This window comes from Rhinolophus sinicus, linkage group LG11 (assembly GCF_036562045.2).
Source record: "Rhinolophus sinicus isolate RSC01 linkage group LG11, ASM3656204v1, whole genome shotgun sequence".
Classification (NCBI taxonomy): Eukaryota; Metazoa; Chordata; class Mammalia; order Chiroptera; family Rhinolophidae; genus Rhinolophus; species Rhinolophus sinicus.
In genome coordinates this window covers 59007606-59033508 of record NC_133760.1, presented here as the reverse complement: position 1 = coordinate 59033508, position 25903 = coordinate 59007606, and the positions used below count along the sequence as shown (strand labels likewise).

The following is a 25903-nucleotide window of genomic DNA, read 5'->3' as shown; positions in this document are numbered from 1 at the left end:
GTCCAATCCACCTTCCCACCTTGCCACTTGCCCTAATTTCAGTTATTATTACAAGAAATCATAGCTGAATTTAACCCAAGCTTATCTCACCTGGTTCAGAATCCTACCTTGGAATTCCCTCCCTGGGAAATGACAGAGTTCAAAGAATTCAGGCAAATGTGGTATTAGGCCCTTACAACTTTTCTGTTTCCAGCAGAAGGTGCCGAAGTACAGATTTTGGTATGTAAAGTTTAAAAATTACGCTCATAGTTTTGGGACACCCTGTATTCATCTTAGAGCAGGTTCTCAAACTTTTTGGGCTCAGGACTCTTTCAGTCTTAAAATGATTGAGGAGCCCCACGGAGCTTTTGTTTATGTGGATTATATCTGTGGATAATTATCACATTTAAATTTAACGGAGAAACTTAAAACTTTTATTAATTCATTTAAATAAAACAACCATTAGCTGCTAACACAGAGCCCATATTTTTAGTGAAAAGTAACTATATTTTCAAAAACGAAAAAGTTTAGTGAGAAGAATAGTTCTGGAATTCTTTTTGATCACCTGGATTTAACAGGAGCCAGCTAGAGTCCCATATTTGCTTCTGCATTCAATCTGTTGTGCTGTGTTGTTCTGGTTGACGAATATGAAGAAAACTCTGATCTCACACAAGGATGACCTTGGGCACTTCTAAGCGGGTCGTAGGGACTCGTTTGAGAACTACTGACTTAGAGGGTGATTCCTAGACTGCCCTTTTCATAGCTTGCACAGTTTTAGTTCCCTTCTTTCCTATCTTCTCTTCTCTTCCACAAAGCAGAAATAAGAACGAATAAAGAGAAAGAAAGAGCTATGCAGGGCAGCACACACGGTGACAGTGTTAAAAATCTACCTCTCCTTTTTTGTCTTTCCTCTCCCAGCTGCCGCATAATTAATACGGTTCTTTCTAGTCTAAAGGAAGTAACTTTCCAATTTAGATTTAAATAAAATGGTAAAACGGCCTGTCTTAAAGGAGTTCTCATCACAAAACCTTAATAATGCCTGCAGATCACACCTGCTTAAATTGCATACTTGGTGCACCGAACATTTTGAACACAAAATATTCTAAAGAGACAATTCCAAACAAAATTTAAACAGTGTTTACAAAATACATATTTTCTGTTTGAAAGATACTGAAACTGATTTCATAATATTCTTTTTAAAGATTAAAAAATAAGATCAACATTGATTTTTGTGAATACTGGGAACTATGAAAATACTATAGTTGAAACCTTCAATGATTTTCTAGCAGCATCTCAGGGTCCAAAAATTTAATTAATGAAAAAAAAGCCTCAATTCTTACCATCCACAAAATGGATCCAGACAACTGTTCAAACTGATGGGACCCACTCCATCGAGATTTCACTGTAGCTAGACCAAAATCACCTATTTTTACTGTGAGGTCTTCATGAAGAAAAATATCTGTGGTGTAATAAGTAAAGGAAAACAATAGATCTCATTTTCCTATCAGGGCAAGCATTATGAAAATTTTAGGTAAGAGATCTAATTTCTGTAATTCTGTAGTATGATATTCTTTAAAATAATACTTCTATTTCCCCTTAATTAATGTTTAAAAAAATAATTATGCCTATTTGGCCTGTATGACCTGCTTTTAAAGTTTTGGGGCTGGAAATGTGGTAGGATGAGGTGAGATGTTTTCCTAGGTGTCTGGGAGACTCTGAAACTTTCCAGTTAGATTTTAGTAATGGAGGCTCGAATATCCTTTCTGGCACTGCTAGGAAAGGGGTAAAGGCTCTTCACTGGAATGAAGGTGGTTGGCAGACAGGAACTGAAACTGAGTTTACGGATGAGGAAGAAGAATTACCTTTTTCTCACCTCATTGTTACATAACTTAGAGCCTTCATTTACAACTCAACTGCTGAACAGGGTCAGGTCAGCGTGCCAAAAGCAACTAGCAGACAGGTACGACATTGTTATAGTGTTGACAGCTCGTAGCAGTAATCAAAAACAGCCCTACTACCAGGAAGATTTGATTTGTTTTTTGTAATGCTCCACCGTTCAGAAACCAAAAGCAGGTTGCAGTACCTCACTCTACTATAGTTTTCATGCAAACCCATTTATTAATTCTCATTACAGTATATTTAACTTAGCATGAAACGGTTTTTACATAATGTGAAGACAAAGTGCAGAAGGAAAAGTCAGGATGTTTTCAAACCTCGCAGACAAATTTCAGGAAGGATACTATTACTCTTGAGGTCTCTGTGGATGATTGACTTGGCGTGTAAGTAACTGAAAAACAAAACATCATTTTAACCTGAGGAGGGCTAAATACTCTGGCCTCACAATCTATAGACCATATTTAGCGGTGTAAGGACTTATTTAGAATCATGATACAATTGCAAACTGTACAATGTGATAGCCCTTTTACATAAGAAATATTAAAATAGACTGTAAATGAATTTCGGATTAGAGGAACACATGACTAATATCATACAGCCAAAATCTTGTTTTCTACTAAAAGACTTTGCTTTATCTTGTACTATTTACCAATACAAACCGTTCATGTCAATCAGGCAAGCCTATTTATCCATGTCCTTTAAATACCCCTTGATATTTAATGCCATCTGTGATCAGTGGTCCACTCCTACACCCATCCCCCAAATCAGCTTTCATTCTATTCTTCACCTCTTCATACCTATCCTTTAAGATTGAACATACTTCTAACTCCTGAGTAAAGCTTTCCCATTACTGACTCAACTGAAAGTGATCTTCCCCTGTTCACTTATATAGAAATTATTCTAACAGCTGCTTCACGTGTTTTTTTCCATGTATGTTCACTTTCTGTTTAGGAGGTAAACTACCAGAATATGAAAGTTTGATTGATAAATTAATACCATTCTTAAAGGTAGTATAAATATATTCTTAAAATACCTTCTTAAAACTACCGTCTTTCCCCAAAAAATAAGAGCTAACCGGAAAATAAGCCCTAGCATGATTTTTCAGGATGACATCCCCTGAACATAAGCCCTACAGTGCCTTTTGGAGCAAAAATTAATATAAGACCCGGTCTTATTTTGGGGGAAACATGGTAGTGAGTAGCAAACTGCCCCATAATGGCCACACTGAATCTGTTTTAAAGTCAACAATAACTTCATTGATGTTCTCCCTAAAAACTGCTTTAGTTGAGTTGAGGGAAAAGGGTTGTGCCTAGTTTATTTCTGTTTATCCCCAGTGCCCAGTACCGTGCCTGGCGTGCAGTAAGTATTCAATACACATCTGTTGAATCAATTACAATGAGATACATATAATGTCCTAGTCAAGGTTTTTTCTTCATTTAACACTGGAGAGGACAGATACGTATACGAAACTCCTGAAATTTGACAATGACCAACCATTAGGAAATGTTTTGCCTTATACTGAGACTATAAAATCAAAGTTATATAATGAACACTGTTAAAAATGGAGTTTGCAAATAATTAAATTTGTTATTTATGCTTTCACATCTTCATTTAAACTTCCATACCCTCCCAGAGACCAAGATTTTGAAACACTTTTCTTAGACAAAATTTTCATTTCGAATTACTGTTTATACTCTTTTCCTCTAATTACTCTCTAATTTCACACTGTTTATTTCCTTCCTAGCATCGACTACAATCTACAGTTATCTTGTTGTCTTGACTTTTAGGCCCTGGGATGTTTTACGACATCACAGTCCCTCTTCCACTGAAAGAAAACGTGATGTCAGTTATAAGCATTAATTGCTTCAAATGTTCTGCAGCGACAGAGGAAGGTAGAAACAGAAGGAGAAAAATGGGTCTCGATCAAAAGCTTTTTCTTCTGGGGCTGGGGAAACCTTGTGTCCATTAGAAGGGGGATAAATGATGGTGGTGGAGCTCAGAGAGCTGGGACTTAGGTCACTGAAAAGGTGTGAATCTTTGAATAGAGGTTCTGTCTCCAGTGAAATTAAAAACAACAATAAATGGGTGGTACATGTGAAAATGTGGCGGCATGATAAGTTACAAGAAGGGAAGATAAAGGTATTCTTGATGGATGGTGTCAATCTTTTCAACAAATTTGATACAAAGAAATATAGTAAGAATAAGGTAGTTAGAAATACAGCAAGAATAAGTTAGATAGAAATATAACTAAAGGGTTGAGGAAAGAAAATTTCTGACCAGGAAAGGACTTCCTAGATAATCAACAAGATATAAATATGATTGCTGAGCTAGTGATATAAGCTTGGTAGAGCTGTTCAGCATAAATCTATGAAAGGCCGATGTTACATATAGCTGCAACTTGAAATAACAATACCTTGTCCTTGTGTAATCCCATACTGATTACAAACGGCTTTCCTAACTTTTATCTCATTTAATAATACTCTTTCTGTAACATCTCTATTACAAAAGCAGTAAAACAGCAGAAATCCAGGTCTATATAATGGAAGGTTGAAAATAAAAGGGCCTCAAATTACCAAGCTGGAAAAATGAGATCACTGTCATATCTCATTCCCCACATAATATAATGTTCCAGAGTAATTACTACCCTAAATAATTCTATACAGACACTAAAACAATTTCCTAAGTACCAACCAGTTTTATAATGGAAAATGCCAAAAAACACATAACTGGTTGAGGGTAGGGAACAAGAATAAATAGACTCTACTTTGCTCCTTCTTACTTTTCTAAGATGTTAATGAGAACCTTACAATAGAGTCACAAAAGTAGTAGGAAAAAAGACCGTACTATAAACTAAATGAATATTATCGTCTTGATAGGTTTCTCTTAGCAGTCTCCTTCCTTGAAGAAAAAGTTGTCTACTTAAGAATCATTTAGTCTTAAAGTTAGGAAATCATCTAGTAAAATTTGTTCTCTACGCTACTTCTTTCAAGCTCTTATCCAAGATTCAGCTTTTCAACATTCTTCTTAGGGCATAATCTGATGCCCCTAAAGTAAATACAATACTCTAGATTTGACCTGATCAACCCATATTAGAGTGAGATTCTCATCTTCATCTTCCCCTTGAATGTAAGACCTGAAACCATAAAACTCCTAGAAGGAAACATAGGCAGTAAGCTCCTTGACAGTGGTCTTGGTGATGATTTGACACCAAAATCAAAAATAAAAAAGTGGGACTACTTATAACTAAAAACCTTCTTCAGAGCAAAGCAAACCACCACTGCAATGAAAAGGCAACCTACCAACTGGGAGAAAATACTTGCAAATCATGTATCTGGTAAGGGCATATCCAAAAAATATAAAGAACTCACATAACTTAAAGCAAAAAAACCAATCAATTCAATTACAAAAACAGACATTTTTTTCCCCTCAAAGATGGCATACAGATGGCCCACAGGCACATGAAAAGATGCTCATCATCACTAATCATCAGGGAAATGCAAATCAAAACCACAATGAGATACCACCTCACACCTGTTATAAAGGCTGGTATCAAACAGACAAGAAATAATAAGGGTTAGTGAGGATGTGGAGAAAAGGGAACCTTTGTGCACTGTTGACAGGAACATAAATAGGTGCAGCCATTATGAAAAACAGTAGAGAGGTACCTCAAAAAATTAATAGAATTATCATATGATCCAGCAATTCCACTTCTGGGATATATCCAAAAGAATTTAAATTAGGATCTCAAAGAGATAGCATGTTCATTGCAGCACTATTCACAACAGCCAAGACATGGAAACGTAAGTATTCATGGAACGATAAAAAAAAAAAAAATCACACACACACACACACACACGAATAGTATTCAGCCATAAAAAATGGAATCCTGACATCTGTGACAATATAGATGGTCCTTGAGAGCATTCTGTTAAGTGAAGTTAGACAGAGAAAGATATTGTATGATCTCACTTATATGTGGAATCAACCCTCCCACCAAAAAACACACAAAAACCGAACTTATCTTCATCTTCCTAAGGTGGGTAAAAAAAAAAAAAGATTAAATCAGCCATTATTGTGGTTATTATGGCAGCCAAAGTCATTCTACTGACTTCTATTAAAATTATATTCAATTACAATCCTAGAGAGTTGCTGTTTTTGCATTGCTCTTACAAAACATTTTCCCCATCCAACATTTGTTTACTTCTCTTTTTTGGACTCAAATATTGCATATTTTGTAGACATGGACTATAATTTCAGCTTATTAAAACTTAGTTTTCACAAGAAAATAAGTTTTAAAAAATCAGTATGCTAATGATGTCATCTGAGTTATTTGTAAGGCTGCTAATCATATTCACGAGAGGAATGAGAACAAAATCTCCTTGCAGCTTATAGCTTTGGGTATGATCATGATACAGTTATGAACCTAGTCAAATTTTCCATGCATGTCATATCTCTTGATCTTGTCCTCAAGAATATCATGAGCTATCATTCAAATGCCTTGCTGAAATTTAAATACTACAGCTACACCATTTGCCTATAAAATCCCAAGTGTCTTTCACTCAAGTTTGCTATTTCCTTATATTTTCAACCATTTCTATAACCAAAGAACTGGCCTATGTAGACGTTAGCATTTCAGTCCTCTTTCACCTAACACTACACAATTTCAAAAAAGCTCATCAGACTTCACGCAGCAAGCTTAATCTCCCCTCAGACTCCTAGAGAGAATTTAGTAGCTGATTAGATTGGTATGCGTGACAGTGGTGACAAGATGTTATTTTATCCCAACAGTTTCAAATTAGTTTCCCTTCTATACTTTGATGCCCTCCACTCCCCTCATAATCATAACGTGAAAGGTATGACATTCTGCTATCCCTGCTTAGTCAGTAATCATTTATCACTTTAAAATAATTACAATCCCTAATAAGTGGAGTTCACACATTTTTCAGTTGTGCTCCATAGTGGCCTAAATTCTATTTTTACTTAGATTTTTCAGTTTCTCTAGCTTTAAAAAAGTTAAATTTATTGAGGTATGACTTGTATACAACACAATATGCACCCAATTTTTATGTGTAGTATAACAAGTCTTAAATATATACACTTGTGTAATGAACCACCACAATCAAGATAAAGAACGTCCATAACCCCCAACAGTTTCTTTGTATGTTCCTGCAATTAATAACCGCCCCCGTCACGCAACCATTGATAGTGATTTCTGTCACGTAAGGTTAGCTTTGCCTTTTCTAGCATTTCCTATACACACAATCATATGGCTTGTTTTGCGAGCATAATGATTCTGAGAGTCACACACGGGTTGTACGCAGTATTATTAGTGTATGGATACAGCTCATCCACCTACCTGCTGGACATTGGGTTGTTCTGGTTTTTGGCAATTATGAATAAGATCCTATAAACACTCACGTGTGTCTTTGTTGTTGACTTATGTTTTCACTTCTTTTGGGTAAATAGGTAGAAGTATAATTGTTCATATGGTAATTTTAACTGTAAAAGAAACGGCCAAAGTGCTTGTACCACTGAAGACTTTTACCCGCAATGTGCAAGAGTTCTGGTTGCTCTGCATTCTTGCCAATACGTGGCACTGTTGGTTTTGATGGTGAGCATTCTACTGAGTGTGTAGTTGTGTCTTGTAGTTTTGCCTTTCCCTAACTTCTAACGATGTTGGACATCTTTCCACGTGCTTATTTGCCATTCTTCTATCTTCTCCAAAAAAAGTACTCCCATCTCTTGCCCATTTTGTCATTGGGTAGTTTGTGTTATTACTACGTAAGTTGTAAGAGTTCTTTACATGCTTCACATACAAGTCTTTTATCAGAAAATGTACCTTGCAAATATTTTCTTCAGGTCTGTGGCTTTTCTCATTTTCTTAACAGTGTCTTTTTAAAAGTAAAAGTTTTGAATTTTGATGAAGTTCAATTTATGATTTTCTTTCTTTTAGGACCCTTACTTTTTGTATCCTAAGAAATCTTTACCTATCTTTAGGTTACAAAGATTTTTCTCTTATTTTTCTTCTAGAAGTTTTAGATTTTCAGCTTATAGTCTTAGGTCGTTGATCCATTTCGAGTTATATATAATTTATGTCTTGCATCAGGTAAGGGTTAATGGTTTATTTACGTATTTATCCTACATGTATATCCAGTTTTTCCAGCAACACTTGTTGGAAGGACTATCCTTTATCCATGAATTGCCTTGGCAACTTAGCCGAAACGAACAAACAACATATAAACAAACAAACAACCCCCCAAAAGAACTGACCATAGACATGTGGACATATTTTTTGAAATCTAACACTGTAAGTCCTCCAACTTTGTTCTTTTTCAGAATTGTCTGGACAATTCTAGTCATTGCACGTCCATCTACATTTAGGGTCAACCTGTCAATTTCTACAAAAAAGCCTGCTGAGATTTTGACTGGGATTGCACTGAATCTGTAGATCAATTTGGAAAGAACTGACATCTTAACAATATTGAGTCTTCTAGTCCATGAATATATTTCCATGTGCTTTGTTTCCTAGCTGGGACCTGCATTAGAGAAGGTATAGTCCCCCCTTTGGAAAATACTCTCATCATAGCTTCTAAGTAGAACACAGGCTTGAGAAGAATAAATAAGAATGTACTGTAAACATGGAATGCCATAGTATTGATGGAACAGCAAACCCATGATATTCTCTTGTAAAGCTCATTTCAAACATTCACAAGCCCAAACACGTACAATCAGAAGGTATTTATTTATAAGAGCAAGGTAACTAAATGGGGGAAAGTTATTTCAACAAATATTGCTGGAACAACTAGATCTCCATATAGGGAAAAAAAAATCTTCAGCCCTTAATGACCTCAGATCAGACACAAAAATCAATTTGAAGTGGATTGGAGACCTAAAACGAAAAGCAAACACTATAAAACTTCTAAAAGAAAACAGAATTACTACCACCATCTTGTACATGTATATAATTTTAAAGTTTTCAGGATATTTTTACATCATTTGGTTTCTTAAACATCACGTTTCTTTGTGAGGCAAGCAAAAGGCAGTAATTCCACTTATGCTGATGGGAAAACCAGGGCCCCGGGGACTTACGGGATATGATCAGAGAGGCATAGTGGAAAGCGTATCAGTTTGGAGCACACACATTTGGCTTTGAATTCCAACTATGGCACTTACTTAGCCATAGGGCCTTGGGTACATTACATAATCTCCCTACGCTTTGGATTCCTGACCTGCAAAACGGAGAGAACAACGTTTAACTTTATGGGTTCTCCCTTTCATTTATTTAACACGCTTACTGAAAGTCCACTATGTGCTAAGCAACAACTGTTCTAAGTCTTGAAGATATAGCAGACAGAAAATACAGGGGTATCAGTAGACTCTATTCCACAGGTGGGGGACAGGAAAGGCTGAGCTGCAGGGGGCTGTAATTTTAGGCCAGGGAGAGCCTCTTTTCAAAGGACATTTTGAGTAAAGACTCAGAGGGGAGGGGAAGAGTCACGCAGCGATGATATAAGAACATAGCCGGCAGAGGGACTAGCAGAGCGAAGCCCAGGCAGGCATGAGCTTACCGTGTCCGAAGAGGGCAAGAAGGCAAACGGGGGCTTGGAAGAGAGGGAGCAGGCGGGAGAAGAGCAGCAAATGTGCAGAGAGAGGTACCAGGAAAGGCAGAGGGGGAGGGAGGGCTGTGGGGCGCACTGAGGACGGCCTGTTAAGGACTTCTGTCTTCTTTCTGAGTGAAGTGTGCTGATATTGCAGGAGCAGGGGAGCCACATCATCTGATTTACGTCTTAAAAGCACCACTCTGGCTGCTGTATTGAGAGTACACCGAAGGTGAGTAAGGGCAGAAGCAAGCACTCCTCCAGGCAAGAGATAATGGTGGTCTGAATCAGGGTGACAGCAAAATAGGTGATGAGAAGTTGTAAGACTCTAGCAGACTTTAGGGACACAGCCAACAGGAACTGATAAAAGATTGGTTGTGTGGTCTGAGAATGAGAGGAGTCAACGATAACTACAAAACATTAGACCCAAGCAGCGGAAAGAACAGAGCTGCCAGCTACAGAGGTGAAAAGAATGAAGATAGGCTTGAGGAAAGAGAGCAGGACCTCAGTTACAGACATATTAACCTTGAGATGCCCATTAGACAATCAAGGGGACACGCTGAGCAGACAGTTGGATGTGACAGTCTGAGTTCAGAGGAAATGAGTGGGCTGGAGACCGGCATAGAAATGGTGATTAAATGGTATTTCAAGCCATGAAGGTGGATGAGATCAACCATGGGAATGGAGATGCCTGGAGTAGTCCAACATTTAGAGAAGTTAAGGAGTTGAGGAAGAACTAGCTGATAAGAAACAGTAAGAAGGAAAATCAGGAGAATATGCTTTAAAGCGGTATTTCTCACATTTTAATAGGCATGGAAACCATTTAGAGAACTTGTTAAAATGTAGACTCCAATTCAGTAGATCTGGGGTGGTACCTAAAACTCAGCATTTCTAGAAGGCTCTCAGGTGGTACACAGAGGGTATCAGACCACATTTTGAGTAGCAAGGGATTAAGAACGGGTTTCATGAAGAAGGGTAAGATCAAGTTCATTCATGTTTTTGATAGGTCAAACAGATTGAGGACTGAGAAGTGAAGCGATGGATGTAGTAACATGGTAACTATCTTATTAAGAAACATTTCAGTGCTTCAGGGGCAAGACTGACTGGAGTGGGGTCCAAGATGAAAGGGGAGGTGGGAAATCAAGAGTGAGTACCAACTACGCTTGAAAAGTTTTACTGTAAAGGAAAGAAGAGAAATGAGGTGATAGCTAGAGAGGGAAGTGGGATTAAGGGAGGGCCTCAACTTTTTTATTATGAAACTTCTTAAGCACAGAGAAAAGTTGAAAGAATAGTACAATAAATACCAATATGCCTTCCACCTAGATTCAACAATTGTCAACACTGTACCAAACGTGCACTATAAGAAAACTGTTTTAAAATGGGAGAAAATCCAGTGGAACAGTTAAACCTGATGATAAGCAGGGAGATTTACTTAAACAGTGTCAGTGAGTAGGGGAAAAGGATGGGATCTAGTGCACAGAATTGGAAGGGTTGGCTTTTACTGTTAGTGATAAGGCAGGAAAACTGGGCAGGAATGGAGGTGGGCGGGTAAATGTGGTGGTGGGGTCTCTAGTTTTCTTAGTGAAACGGCAAGCTGACTGTTCTTGGAATAGAGATGTTGGAGGTTTGAGGACAGAAGAGGTAGGGCCGGGTCTAGGATGCGAAGAGCGAATGAACTACTGAACTGAAAATCTGACTACTGTGTGACACTAAGGGCCCCCTAGAGGTTGCTGAAAGGACTAAGTAGGAAAAGTAGCCTGGTGTAAAGGTTAAGGGAATGCACACTGGAGCCCAAGTGCCTGGGGACAAGTTACCTGACCTTTGAATACCCTAGTTTCTTTATCAGTAAAATGAGGATAATAATAGGATCCCTCTCACAGGGTTGTTGAGGATTAAATGAGGTCATATATATAAAGTACACAGAACAATGTCTGGCACATAGTAAGTACTGTAATTGCCAAATACATTACTATATATTAAAAAACCACGGAATATAGTTGGTATAAAAAAGAGGGTGAGAGTGAGTTACTGGTATGTACCAGAGCTGGGGTCAGAATGTAATATTTGTTGACAAATAAAGATGCTTAAAACATGACTAAAAAAGGGCAAAATCAGTAGGATTCCATATTTAAAACCAGGATATTATAAACCATTGTGTATAATATCAAAGTAATGCATTTTAAAAGGATACAAAACATACATCAAAATAGTAATGGTAATCCTCTCTTGATAGTAGATTACTGGTGGTTATTTATGTTTACATTTTTTGATTATGTATTTCTTTATAACCTTTATTTTGAAATAAAGAAAAACTGCAGCAAAGCATAATGTAGAATTCACTCATATGCTCACCATCCTCCATCTTGTTAAACTTTTCACACATTTGCCCCTTGTCTTTTGTCAAAGTTTATACTTATAAAAAGGGTATGAAAGTAAAACATAACTGTAGAATCTTTTTTATTAAAAGACACAAACAGTTAGAAGGTTCCAGGTAAAGCCAAAGCCCTTCCACCTGACAGCTGCCCCCATTCGACCCCTTTCTGCCATTCCTGGGGACAACCACCACTGAGCTTGGGGTGTGCCTTCTAATCCTCATTTTAATACTTTCACGTACACACAAATATATACACACACGACAAAAACAAAATCAAACCCAAATATAAAAAATGTTTGCTTTATAAAATTTTAAGTGGTTTCATGTTGCAGCTTGCTTTTCTCACTTGACGTATTTGAATCTGATGTTGACAGATATGATTCATTTCTGCTCTACACTATTCCCTTGCACTCGTATGTGTCAATATTTCATTCACCCAGCCCTCTACTGATGGACATTTTTGTTTCCCATTCTTCACTATTTTGTGATTTCCGGTATTACATCTTCCCTATACACATCTTTCGGAACAAAAGCTAGTGTTTCTTGGAAGTAGACCACTCATTTTCCATTTTAACAGATACTTCCAAAATGACTGCAGGGTGGTTAGTGACACTGGGCCTATCCCAGTAAACAACTGTCCTCATCTCCTCCAACATGCGATCTTGTCAGAACTTAGGCATTTTGCCTATTCCAGTGAGTAAAAAATAGTACTTCTTTGTTTTGGTTTGCATTTTTCTGTTTATCTGCATCTTCCTTTCTATTATTGTTTTTCTCTACCAGAAAATCACATTTACTATAAATATTTTTTCGTTAGAATTATTTTCAATCATTCATATGTGTTCACCATCTTATCAGCTTCAATTCATCCTATTACACAGGTTTATTTATGACTAAAGGGGACATGTTCTTTACTATTATTTAAAAAAAAAAGTAAATTGCGAGGATTTATCCCCAAATTATTTTTAATCATTTTATAGTCAGACTATAACACTTCGGTGACAGACCACAACTTTCCCTATGTGCCTCCTGGACTGAACTTTTAGTAAATTTTCTAATGAAGCTAAATTAAAAATTATACCGTAAGTATTATACTGACATTAAAAATCCTGCAAATAAATAAATAGCCTAATGAATTTGACCATCCCTGAAATTTCTTTAATAACAATATTCTTGAAATAAATACCTTGGTCCTTAGGCTGAATCAATGATTGTCAGGTGAGAAGATGATAAACGTACTGTACAAACCCTGATTCCTAAGAGTCAGTCTATAATTACCTACTGTAAGAATGGCTCTGCTCTCTTCAGGTAAAACTAGTAATCAGAAATGATCTTTCACTGAGGAAAGACAGAACTAACTCCACAGGAAAAAGGTCACCCATCCACGTCTGCTTATATTCTGTAATCCAATAAAAGGTGACATATTTGAAACTCCTAATGATTTAACTTTCCAAGTTACTAACGGCTTTAGCTTGTGAGTGACTGCAACCCCAGCACTTACTACACTGAGTTAGTACACTTGCTCTCAGTCTGCTGATGCCCTGGGACTACAGGATAATTGTGGAAAGTAGTCAGAAAAGATCACCTTCAACAGCATCTGGAAAACATTCAGGGGGCAGGTTATTTTGAAATGAGAGCTTTGCAAACGTGTATTATTCATGGCTATTTAAATAGTCTACGGACTTATTGGTCAGCTATATCTAGCTTGTTCTGTCCTTTGTGAAACGATGGTGGAGGACAGGGGAGGAGGAACCAGACATTTAATAATTATGTTTGAATAATTGTGAAAGATGTCATTTCCAGTATACCGTAAATATCAACATTTTAACATCCTTTTGTTATTGCGAAGTCTCTTTTAAAGCCTCTGTTTTGTTTTATGGATAGAAAATCATCTTTTATCACTGAGGAAACATAGGTTTTTTGGGGAGGGGTTATCTCTCTTGCATTGTTTGTTTGTTCCTAGTAATTGCTTTCCCTCCATTTGTTTTAGTCTCTCATTGGCATCAGAGACATTCCCTCTGATGTCAGGCGAGCCAGAGATAATTTGTCTTACTCAGATTGAGTGAGGGACTAAAAAGCTGTCTAAGTGGTGGTGTACAGATACGCTTCTTGTTTTTGAACTTTCCTGTATAGTGATCTAGGTGGAATCTCTGATGTCACTACTTTTGGGTCTTTCCTCTTGTCAGTAAGACTCTTCAGAGAAGATTCTAATCTCTTGTGTGAAGGGGAAGGTTTGGTTGCTAGCATTCTGGGAACCCACAGACAAGAACAATGCTGGGGAAATTCTCCATTCATCACTCAGTAAGCAGTCATTCAATACCCGTTTCTGGTAGAGGAGCTATGTCCATGACCCCAGTCCACTGATACTTGTTTTCCTCCCTCCAGAGAACAAACTTCCAGTCTGCTGTCAGGGTAGGGACAGGGCAGTCCCCCCGTGGCTCAGGCCTTGTCATGTACTGTCCCTCCTCTGGAGATACCTGGCACTGCCAATGCCTGAGACTTTTGAGATTCTTAGGTATAAATCAGGTTGGTTTTCATTTCCCCATTGCCAACTAGCGAATTAGCTTTCTGGGCCTACCAAGTCCACGATCACTTCTCCATCTGATTTCTAGCTTTTAAAATGTCGTTGCTATTGTTTCCTCCTGTTACCTCCATCCTTATATGTCATGCCTAAAAAAAAAGTCCTTCATTATAGTTCCAAAAGACAGCAAAAAATGTGTCACCTTATCTGCAACTCACACAGCCATTTTGTGTTATCTTTATTTTGTTTTTAACTTTATTGTGGTAAAATATATAAATAAAATGGCCATTTAACAATTTTTAAGTGTACAATTCAGTGACATTAAGTACATTCACAATATTGTGCACCCACATGTATACAAAATTTTTTATTATGCCAAACCCCATTTGTTTTTTTTCTGTAATTTCTTTCAGCAATGTTTTGTACTTTTCAGAGTACAATCTGAACTCCTTGGTTAACCTTATTTCTAGGTATTTCATTATTTTGGCTACTATGGAAATGAAATTGTTTTCTTTCTGTTTTTTAAGTTAACTTATTAAAAGTTAAATTTACTGAGGTAACATTACTTAGTAACCCTATATAAATTTCAGGTGTACAACTTTATACTCTGTTGTATACTGTGTGCTCACCATCTGAAGTCTGGTCGCCTTCCATCACTTTGTATTTGACCTGCTTTACCCTCTTCGTCTTCCCCCCATCTCCTTTCCCTCCCCTCTACTAGTCACCACACACAGCCATGATCTACATTCATAGCCAGGTGAGCTCATTACACAGTGAGCGTTACTTAAAAATGTAAGCAAAGTATTTCAGAGTGCATAGACTATCGAGGTTTACACTTATAGATCCCAAACTGTAAAGCAACGGAATAATAGTGCCTCTTCACTGACTATCCTCCAGACCACAGAACTATTCCAATTGGATAGAGTTCTTCTCTACTGTCATTGCCTGTCTTAATACTAGCACTTCGCTGCCCCATCACTGTCTCTAAAAATATTTTTATTACTAGGTATTCTTTGCTGCCTCTCTTTATAGCAAAAGCCATTCCCCCTCTGTTATCATTACTTCGTTGACTATTTTTCCTTTTCTTTCCATTTTTCAGTTATGGTATGAGAAGGATTTGGCTTCTCTTTCTTCTGAAAGGTAAACTTATCAATAATGTGCAGTTGTGTTTAATCCTTCTTTCATTTCTTTCATTTCGCAGATATGTATTGAGTACCTACCATAGGCCAGGCCCTGTTCTAGGCATTAGGGATAAAACAATGGACAAAACAAAGCCCCTGCTCTCATGCACCTTGTATTCTAGTGGGAGTGACAGACAATACACAAAATACGTCATGGAGCTGGATGTTTAAAACAAACAAACAAAAACAAGGATGGGGTAAAGAGAGAGACGGTGAGGTAAGGACATTAGTAGTGTATAAGGTGATCAGAGAAGGCTTCTTTTGAAAGGTGACATTTGAACAGAGAGAGGGAGAAGCGCTATGGATATTTATGGCATGAGTATCCCCCAAAGAGAAAATAACAAAAGGCCCTGAGAGGGGAGCACATTTTGTGGGGGGAGCAGAATAAGCTTTGTTTCTTTCTCAGTGTTTACTTTATTTGCCATGATTTACTCTTGACCAGATTTTAATATAACCTTTCAGATTTGAACAGACTCTGAGTCTAACTTATATGAAAGGCTGAGATTGTTTGAAATTTACTGCATAAGTGGAAATGTTATTGTTAAGGTAATACTGCGCTGCAATAGCATTTGGCTCACCATAGGCTTGTAAGCAATCTAAATTACAGCTACATTGCCTATTTTGAGACAGAGCGGGAAGGAGAGTGAGAAGATTTTAGAGCCAGGTCTGGTTTTGAGTCAAGTGATCTTGCATCAAAGTTCTAGGTGTTAGTGTGTGTGTGTGTGTGTGTGTGTGTGTGTGTGTATGTGTATGTGTATATATGTATGTATATATATATCCTTTCATACTAATTTTATGATGTAAAAGTAGCATAGCGATTATGGAAAAAGAATAATGGTTTGGGAATCAGAATTTCTGAGTTAAACACCTTTGCTGCCTCTTATTAAATGTGTGGTCTTAGACAAGTCATTTAAAAGCATCAGTTTCCTTATCTGTAAGAAAGAAAATAAAAATATCTACTTTTTTATGACATTATAAAGATTAAGTGACGTAATGACCTACGCATGTGAAGGTCATTTGTATACTATAAAATGTTAAGCTAATTGAAGATACACACATATTTTTAAACTACAGCTTTCAAACATATTTTTAGTCACTTAAAATTTTTATCTAAGTGCTTTCAAAATTTATTTAATGTTACTTTTTGATTTACCTATTCATTTGTACTTAAGAACTGCATGCAAAATTTATTCTTCTAAGTCAGTTATCTATTTTGGTCTACGGTACATTTTATAAAGTTATTTCTTATCTTTTAAATTACATTGCAAAATTCAACGGATATGAACAACTCAAACTGAAATCCTCAAAAAGGATCAGGATGCAGACTTTCATTTTACCTTATTTCATACATATGACCACTTTGCAATAGAAAATATGGGCACTTGGAAAAAATAATTTGAACGGATAACTAACAATTATTTTATGTACTTCAATAACTGCTAATGACTTTTTAATGGTTTTTGCTTGCCTATTTTTGTTTTTTGAACCTTAACTGCTTAGCTAAATCATTGCATGCAAAACAAATCTGTAGTCACATATTTATTACCAAATACTATATATGTTTTGTAGTCCGCAGAGAGAGACTATTTTTTTCTTAGTACATATTGCTAGTCATTAGTTAAAAGTGTCCACATGTTGCTGGACAGTAACTTAAAAAGCAGTCCAAAAGACTAAAATCTTTACAACACCCTCAATGGCCTTCAAAAGTAATTTAAACGAGATTTAACAGAATGGAACTTACTCCATGCCCTGTGCAGTCTGCCGTGCGATATCTATAAGTTTGATCATCTCAAATTTGGTCTCAATGATGTGGAGATGGTGATATAAGCTGGAGCCCTCACACCACTGGGTAACAATAGCCAGTTGTGGCTTTGTGGAATAGCCCATGAAGAGTAGGATATTCACATGTCGAGTTTTCCTGTAAAGAGAAATGTGATAGGAAGCAGTAAATGTCAATAAACTTCAGCAAGTATTAAAAAAGAGGCCGAAACAGCCTACTTATCCGTAAGATGTTGTCAGAAAAAGGTATTTTTAAAAAAGGCAACAGAGGATAAATTTAGAAGAGGCGCTAGTAATTGTGTAGTCTAACATTCTACTCTTTACAGAAATAGCTTTTTAAATATACCTGTCAGGCAACGAGGGGTTGCTTAAATACCTTCAATTATGGAAGCTCATCACTGAGACCGAAGCCTATTTCCCCCATTCTGTTTTTTAAAAGTAGTTCCAGTATTAGAAAGCTTTTTGGGGTTGTGAAAAACTCATTTGCCTACAACTTCCATCACTGGCTTCCCTGTTCTGCTCTCTGGAATAAAAGAGGGTAAGTCTGTATCCTCTTCTGTTAACTGCTTCCCCCGTAAGTTACAGCTGCAGAATCCTCCGTATCTAAGTTGTCCTTGGCTGGACGTATGTCAGTCTGTTAATGTTCCTCAAGTTCCAGGGCATGATATAATCTCTAACTGCGTCTGGTAAGATTTGAAGTTTGAGAGTATTATTTCCACAAGCGGAAGTACTATTTCTCATAATCAAAAACTATGCTTCCATTAATTCACTCTAGGCTTAGTTCTTCTATCAGCTGTACAATATAATATTGTATACCACTTAAAAGAATATGGTGAAAGACGAAATATACTCAAACTCTGTCTTATCCATTTTGAGTAAATCTGTACGGCTAACACTGGCCACCATTAGAAAACAGGAATTGACGAGATAACTTCTACGGCAAACAATAATTCACACAAACTCACCTGAGTACTCCTACTTCATTTTTGAAGGCCTGTAACTGCTGAGGTGTGGGTGCTGTCACATTCAACATCTTCACTGCCACATCACCTAAAAGGTAATTGTCATTTCAAACGTCATTCTGATTTTTCAAATTTAAAAATATTAAAAAATCTTGGGTATTTTCACTAATAACCATAGCCTTAAATCCACACCATTATTAAATTGTTTTATGGCACAATAAATTAGACCATAACTTCCTTAACTACATTCATTTTCTAAGGATAAAAACTAAACAAACTGGCTGGCCCGGTGGCTCAGGTGGTTGGAGCTCCATGCTCCTAACTCCGAAGGCTGCCGGTTCGATTCCCACATGGGCCAGTGGGCTCTCAACCCCAAGGTTGCTGGTTCAACTGCTCGAGTCCCGCAAGGGATGGTGGGCTCCGCCGCCTGCAACTAGCAACGGCAACTGGACCTGGAGCTGAGCTGCGCCCTCTACAACAAAGACTGAAAGGACTAAGACTGAAAGGACAACAACTTGAAGCTGAACGGCACCCTCCACAACTAAGATTGAAAGGACAACTTGACTTGGAAAAAAAAAGGAAGTCCTGGAAGTACACACTGTTCCCCAATAAAGTCCTGTTCCCCTTCCCCAATAAAATCTTAAAAAAAAACAAAAAAATAAAAAATTAAACAAACTGGCAATGACACTCTTATACTAGTATTTTAATATACTAATTCGAAAAGAACTCCCAACCTTGTTTTTCTCTTGGAAATTTAGTTTTACCAATTAAGTACCCATGGTATTTTCCTGGTTATTTAACAATATTAAATTAGATGCATTTACTAACTGAATGTTAAAACTACAGATGATAGGCCCAATGGAGCTTAACTAAAATAGACAACTTACAAAACTTCTTTATCAGAGTAGTTAACATTTTTTCCAAATCCACAGATAATTTATTGCTTTTGCTTAGAAAAGTTATTAAAATTGTAATCATAATAAAAAAACAACTTTATATGAAACAGGTAGAACTCATACACACTGCCAGTGGGTGTGTAAACTGGTACAATCACCTGACACACTGTTGACAGTAACTACTAAAACTAAACATATGCATATCCAGTGAGGCCCCACAATTCTTTCCTACCCTGTTTCCCCGAAGACAAGACCTAGCCAGACAATCAGCTCTAATGCATCTTTTGGAGCAAAAATTAATATAAGACCCAGTATTATACTTTATTATATTATATTACACTGGTCTTATATTATATAAGACTTCGTCTTATATTAATTTTTGCTCCAAAAGACGCATGAGAGCTGATTGTCCGGCTAGGTCTTATTTTCAGGGAAACACGGTAGGTGTATACCCAGCAAAAATGGACACATATGTTCATCAAATGACATGTATGCACTAAGAATATTCATAGCAGCATTGTAATAGCCCCAAACTGGACACTATGAAAATGCTCATCACTCAGTAGACAGAAAAAGGAATCATTTTATAGTCACACGATGGAATACTATATAGAGCACGAATGACCTACAACTAACTACACACGGCGATATAGATGAATCTTACAAACGACGCTGAGTGGAAAGAGCCACACACAAAGGTCCATCCCGTATGATTTCTGTTACCATCAGGACAGTGGTTGCCCTTAGGGGAGGAGGACAGGAAGAAGACTTCTGCAGTGCTGGTCAGGTTCTGTTTACTGACTCCAGATGCATTTACTTTCTGAGAGTCCAGCTATTTGTACACTCATATGTACTTTGTTTGCACGTATATTATACTTCAATATCATTAACTAACTTTTCCTATCAAAGTAATACAGTGCTCACAGTAAAAAAAAAAATTAAACATTTTGAAAGCATAAAGAAAAAATTTCCCATAATCGTGTCACTCAGAAATGACCACTGTTAATATACTGATGTATATCCTAGTAGGTTTTTATATCTATCAGTGTGAATTATTTATGAATACATATGAAAAGATAACCTAAAAAGATAGGTACTAAAATAGTGATGGTCATTTTCAAATTATGTTATGTGTATTTTTATGTAGGACCTTATAGAGATATTATACATGTTGCTTTGTAAAATTTAATATGCCACAGATATTTTTCCATACAAATAAATGGTAAATCTACCATACTATTTTAAATTCTATATAATCATACATGGAGGTTATAAATTCATCCAATATTCTATTAATAGGTATTTACAGTTATTTCCATTTTTCATTAATACTAAACCTCTACTGAATCTGCTTGTACACATATCTATTTGTTCCTGTCCAATTACTTCCTCATTATAAAGTTCTACAAAAGGAATTGTTGGCTCGATATACAGATAGCCAAATTGCCCCCCAGAAAATTTGTAGCAATTTATTTTCCGACCAGCACCATTGCAATCCCAACTCTAAATATTACCAATTTTAAAAATTCTTTGTCCATTTGAGAGGCAAATAATGATTTCCATTTTTTGAACCTGCAGTGCTTTGATAACTAGTCAGGCTGAACATTTTTTATGTTTCCTTGCCATTTCTTCCTTTGATAAGTACAATTTAACATGTTTACTTGTGGCTTACAATAGAAATAAAATAATCAGCAGAAAAATTATCAAAGAAAAAAACATCTTGGGGACTAGTTCACCTGGAGAACCATCATCTTTAAAAATTATTACTGTAATAATATAACGACAGGAAACCTGGTTGATGTGAATCCAGCTTTTCCTTCCCATAATTTTTGTTAGAAACCTTTGGAGGACTCTTGAAAATGATCAAAAAAGCTTACTGATGCAAACAGTGAACACTTCCTTCAATACTTTTCCATAGGAGCTGTTACTCATATGCTCTTATTAGAACTTGTGACAACGTCACATGCTACATACATACCATGCCACTTTCCCTTGTAGACTGTCCCAAATGACCCGGATCCGATTCTTTGTCCCACTGTGATCTGGCCATCAGGAATCTCCCAGTCGTCACTTGAATCCCGTCTACCAAGTGTTTTCTTGATAAAAATAGTGCAAAAGTCAAGCCAAAGCAAACAAAAAAGGAAAACCTTATGTTTCACACTAAGTATTAGGTTGGTGCAAAAGTAATTGCAGTTTAAAAGGTTAAAAACAATTGCAAAAACCACAATTACTTTTGCATCAACCTAACACATTCCTCTATGCCTGAAAAGGACATAAGTTAGGAAGAAATAAGATCTTTTAAAGAATACAAATACTCTGGAGGAATAATAGTTGTATGATTCTTACACTACAGAACTTTAAGTGAAGGCCTAAGTCAGTATTAGCATGAAAAAAATTTATTAAAAACTAGAGACTATTTATTGGGTATTAAATATATATATTACTAAAATCAATAAAACAGCCTTTTATTATTTGGAGTACTACTAAGGGCAAGATAAGTACTATACATTTGTGACTAGTTTTGGCTCCAAAAGCCAAAAATTTAAGTTAACACACTATGGTTACTGCTAATTTACCTACTTATTCTCTCACAGTCAGTGCTAAATTTCCTCATGTGATCCAGTCTCTCAAAAAACTTATCAACATATACAATTATGTTGGTAGGGTAAAGAATCCACCTATCCAACATACACTGTTAATGTACTATCGCTGAAACGAAATTATTTGTTTTTAATATAGATGCATTTTGTAGCAGAAAGTTATTTTTTCAGATAGGGAAGAATGTCATTTGGCAGATTTTTGAATTTCAGACCAGCCCTTTAGAACATACATGCCTAATAATGCTTCCTGAAATACTAGCTTATTGTTTTTCCTAATTTTAGAAACAGAACACTACAGTTGACCCATGAATAATGTGGGGTTTAGGGGTGCCGACCCCCCTGTGCAGTTGAAAATCCATATATAACTTTTCATTTCTCCCAAAACTTAACTACAATTGTCCCTTGGTATCCCTTGGGGATTGGTTCCACAACCAATACCATTCTCGATCCTTGGTTGGCTGAATCATGGACACGAAACCTGGGGATATGAAGGGCCGACTGCATATTTATTGAAAACCATCCACATGTAAGTAGATCCATGTAGTTCAAATCCATCTTATTCAAGGCTCAACTGTATTCTTACTTTTCCCAAACTGCCTTTTACTCAATAACATTCGAGTTTAGAGCGAGTATCTGTGTTGCGCAAATATGCTTTTTTCATAAATATATTAGCTTAAATTTATTTGACTATGGGAATTCTATGGCACATATGAACATTTCAGTGTATCTAAAAGGTGACATTACATGTGGCTATGACTTCTGTAAAGAAAGAACTTAGAGGAAAGAAGAGATGAGATTCTCTCACCATTCGATTCCTGTCTTCTGAGGACGAAGATGACTTCCTCTCCCGCTGAGGGCCCGGAGATTTCTGTAGTGCTTTCACGTTAGTGAGGGAGCCTGGTAATGACGCAGGGGGCGTGGCAGACAAACCTGTGGTTGATCCTAAGTTAGTGAAAAGAAAAATGGATCCATTAAAGGAAAAGCAAGTATGTTAATTTACTGGGGGTAGGGGGAGATTTAGACTTATTTAAAAAATGCAGTGCACGTTCAAGTACTTTAGAAAGAATAGGCCAAAAAGGGGCCTCATTTGGTGATTAGTACTGTATTTTCTTTGTTTTCTGGCCAATTTAATGACCTTTAAAACATCTGATTACAGATAATACATTTTGCTTATTGGTGCATAGTCTAAGAAAAAGAATCTCTCTAAAATAAGAGATAAATACTAAAAAATACTCCCAAGGTTCTATTTCTTTGACTAAAAAAAATCAAAAAGCAAAATTAACTTAAAAGCCTATGTGAAAGATAAAATTTTATTTTATGTTATGTCAGCAGCCAATCAATATAAAAAAGATGGAAATCCTCAAATGGAAACATATTCTAATAAATGGTCTTAATGTTGAAAACATCTACCTTTTTCACACACACAAAAAAGGCTCCACCACATACTGCACTACTTAAGAGTGAGAGACACTGGTCAGTTCCATTGGTTCCTGGAGGCTTATTCTACTAAACAAAGATGATCTGCTGCCTGCAGAACAACCTTATGTAAACAAAGCGAGCAGCTTTCTCAGACTTTGAGAAATCCCTGCCTTTGGAAGTGAGAGCAAAGGAGGCGATACGGCCTCTCAGCCAAGTTACTACAAACAGAAATAGTCTATCAGCCCAGGGGTGCGTTCTTTGAAAGCAGATTGGGCTGACAGCGGGGCACACCTTTCTGACGGGTACTCTTCCAAATGCTGGCTCAGTGGCAATAATTCTAAGGGCCTGGTTCAGAGAGGTTCAGGGCAATGCCGCCCCGTGGGGCCTGAGCAGAGTTAAGCAGGACTGAGCTGTCAAATAATGTTTGCATATATGGAACAAAAAGACTTCAAGAAGAGTTTTTAAAAAAAGATGACTATTCTTGGGGGGGATGTCACTATCTTTCACAGAACAAGTTACCAAATGGCAACATTTAAATGTTAAATCTGTGTAGAAATTTTATCATTACTACATCACATGTTTTATCATGTTGAATTTCCATGATCTCACATGCAATTTTCTACAAGAAAATGGTATCTGGAATGTTTATTAAATAGAGCACAATCCATTTTCTACCTTCCACTGATAATTTTCAACATCATAAAGCCTTAACTTTGCAGTTCTGATCTTAGTACTGTATAGTATTATTTATTTTACTTATACTACTCAGTACCGTACGACTTTCACCTCATTTTATGGATTTTCTGAGAAACAGGTGGGCTGAGAGCAAAAAATCTGAACCACCACCTCTACATTCAGAATAAGTAACAGACACTAACCAGCAAAAGTCAGAAAACATAATTCTTTAAACATGTTTATAGCAGGACACCTTTCTCAATTTTGACTAAAATTAAAAAGAGAAAAAAAAGGATTTTAACCACTATTTAAAGTATGGTAAGATAAAATGGGCCAGTGAAATTATGCTTCTAACTTTCTCCTCATATTAGGGCATAACTGAAAATATCAATCCTCACATTTTCTGAAGTATGCTAAAATACCCCAAATACATTAAAAATCTTTTTTAAAGCTCCCTACGTTTGATATAATATAAAATATACATGTCCTACATTTTTTAAAAAGTACACTGCTGATATTACAGAAAAATAAAGCCAAAAGTCTAGTAAAATTTCATAATAGGGATTTCCATTTCCATTTTTTTAAAAAACCCCAAAAAATTGATAAGAAACATTAAGTCATCAAGGTTATCACCTAAATGGATTATAATAAAAGGCATTCAAATCAAAGGACACACTCCCCCCTCCCCCACATACATTATTTATTGTCACCCACTTTTAAGAAGTTACATGACCAAAAAGCAAGTAACGTAACAAAAAACAGGATGGAAATCTTAGACTTTTCTTGCTTTTAAAATTTATGACAGACAGCACACAGAAGCTTGTGGTGGTGAGTATGTGTGAGAAGCACATTCAGAGCATTCCAGCCAGGCCAAGCAGAAAATTAGTACCGAAAACTCTCACACTTACAAACACACGCTGTGAGGGTGAGGCACAAACAGTATCTGTAGTTTATATTTAGTTTGCTTTGGGTGAAAACAAGAAAGAAGAGCCCAACTACCTCTGAACACTGGGCCAGGCTCAAAATCAAACACTATTTCACTGGGGACAGAATGTAGGAGGGGACTGGGAGTCCGGGATTGGTATTTCCGAAGACAGCGCATCAGCTGGTTCAAAGGGGCTGTTAGAAGAGAAAGAGAGGGGCAGGCAAACATAGGAAGACAGACACACAGAAGAAATGAAAGAAGTCATGGGGAATAAATAGATGAGTCGAAGCCTGCTTCACAAAATAATTCTGGATGTTTAAAAAACTGCTTATTTTCATAAAATCCCAATGATTTTTTAAAAAAGTGACCCATAAATAAAGGACAAGAAATGCCACTTCATTTTAGGTACTAAGCAGGCAGTTTTTACGACTAAGTTAACTTTGTGATGCTAAAATGATGGCAACATTCAAATGCTGGATGTATTGGGCAAAATTTTCAAAAGCCACAGCTACTAAGACATACGAAAGTCAAACTGGCAGCAACATTAATTGGTGGGTTCATGGAATAACAAACAGAAAAGAAAACTTTCATAACTATGTGCTATAGTAAATACTAAGTCCAAAGTACATAATTTTTAGGGCTATTATTTTGGTAGCTTCGCAGGTACATAGAAACATAACAAAAGATAGTTTGTACAATGTTTATTCAATATAAAAGATGTTTGAGTCTGGGGTCAGACATTTTGATGATAAAGCAGGTCCCAGTGAGGAGACCAACTCTAAACAAGGTGAGCAGGTAGTGTAGGTCTCCCTTATTAGATAGAAGACAGCTAAAAAGGTAAACATGGAGAACCACTTGGAGGAAAACTTTAAGACAGTTTGAAATACCATCTCATGGAAAACATTATATTTCTTATTTAAAAAGTATTTTCTGAAGCAATGTTTTCTTATGCCCTCGATTTTCACCGGGTGCTAGAGTATAAGATTAGAATTCTCTAAGAAATCTCAATTTAATTTCTCATTTGCTTATTTTATTTACTATGGACTAAAAACAGCAACTGGGCTTTTCTATTCGGGGTCCATTCTATAAAATGTACATTTC

General features: G+C 36.6%; 1 protein-coding gene across 6 annotated transcripts in view; it reads right to left on the bottom strand.

Moving 5' to 3' along the window:
- BRAF (B-Raf proto-oncogene, serine/threonine kinase) overlaps positions 1-25903 on the bottom strand; it is a 121514-nt gene that overhangs the window by 25138 nt on the left and 70473 nt on the right. For 4 of the 6 annotated variants that reach the window (XM_074315267.1, XM_074315266.1, XM_074315265.1 and 1 more), the window contains 7 exons: positions 24877-24996; positions 22589-22725; positions 21162-21279; positions 18291-18375; positions 17288-17464; positions 2220-2266; positions 1320-1438 (listed from right to left, as the gene is read on the bottom strand). In XM_074315267.1, the coding sequence (XP_074171368.1) occupies positions 1320-1438; positions 2220-2266; positions 17288-17464; positions 18291-18375; positions 21162-21279; positions 22589-22725; positions 24877-24996 (803 nt within the window). The remainder of the gene's footprint in view (positions 1-1319; positions 1439-2219; positions 2267-17287; positions 17465-18290; positions 18376-21161; positions 21280-22588; positions 22726-24876; positions 24997-25903) is intronic. The other 2 variants (XM_074315268.1, XM_019749855.2) reach the window with 1 other exon arrangement.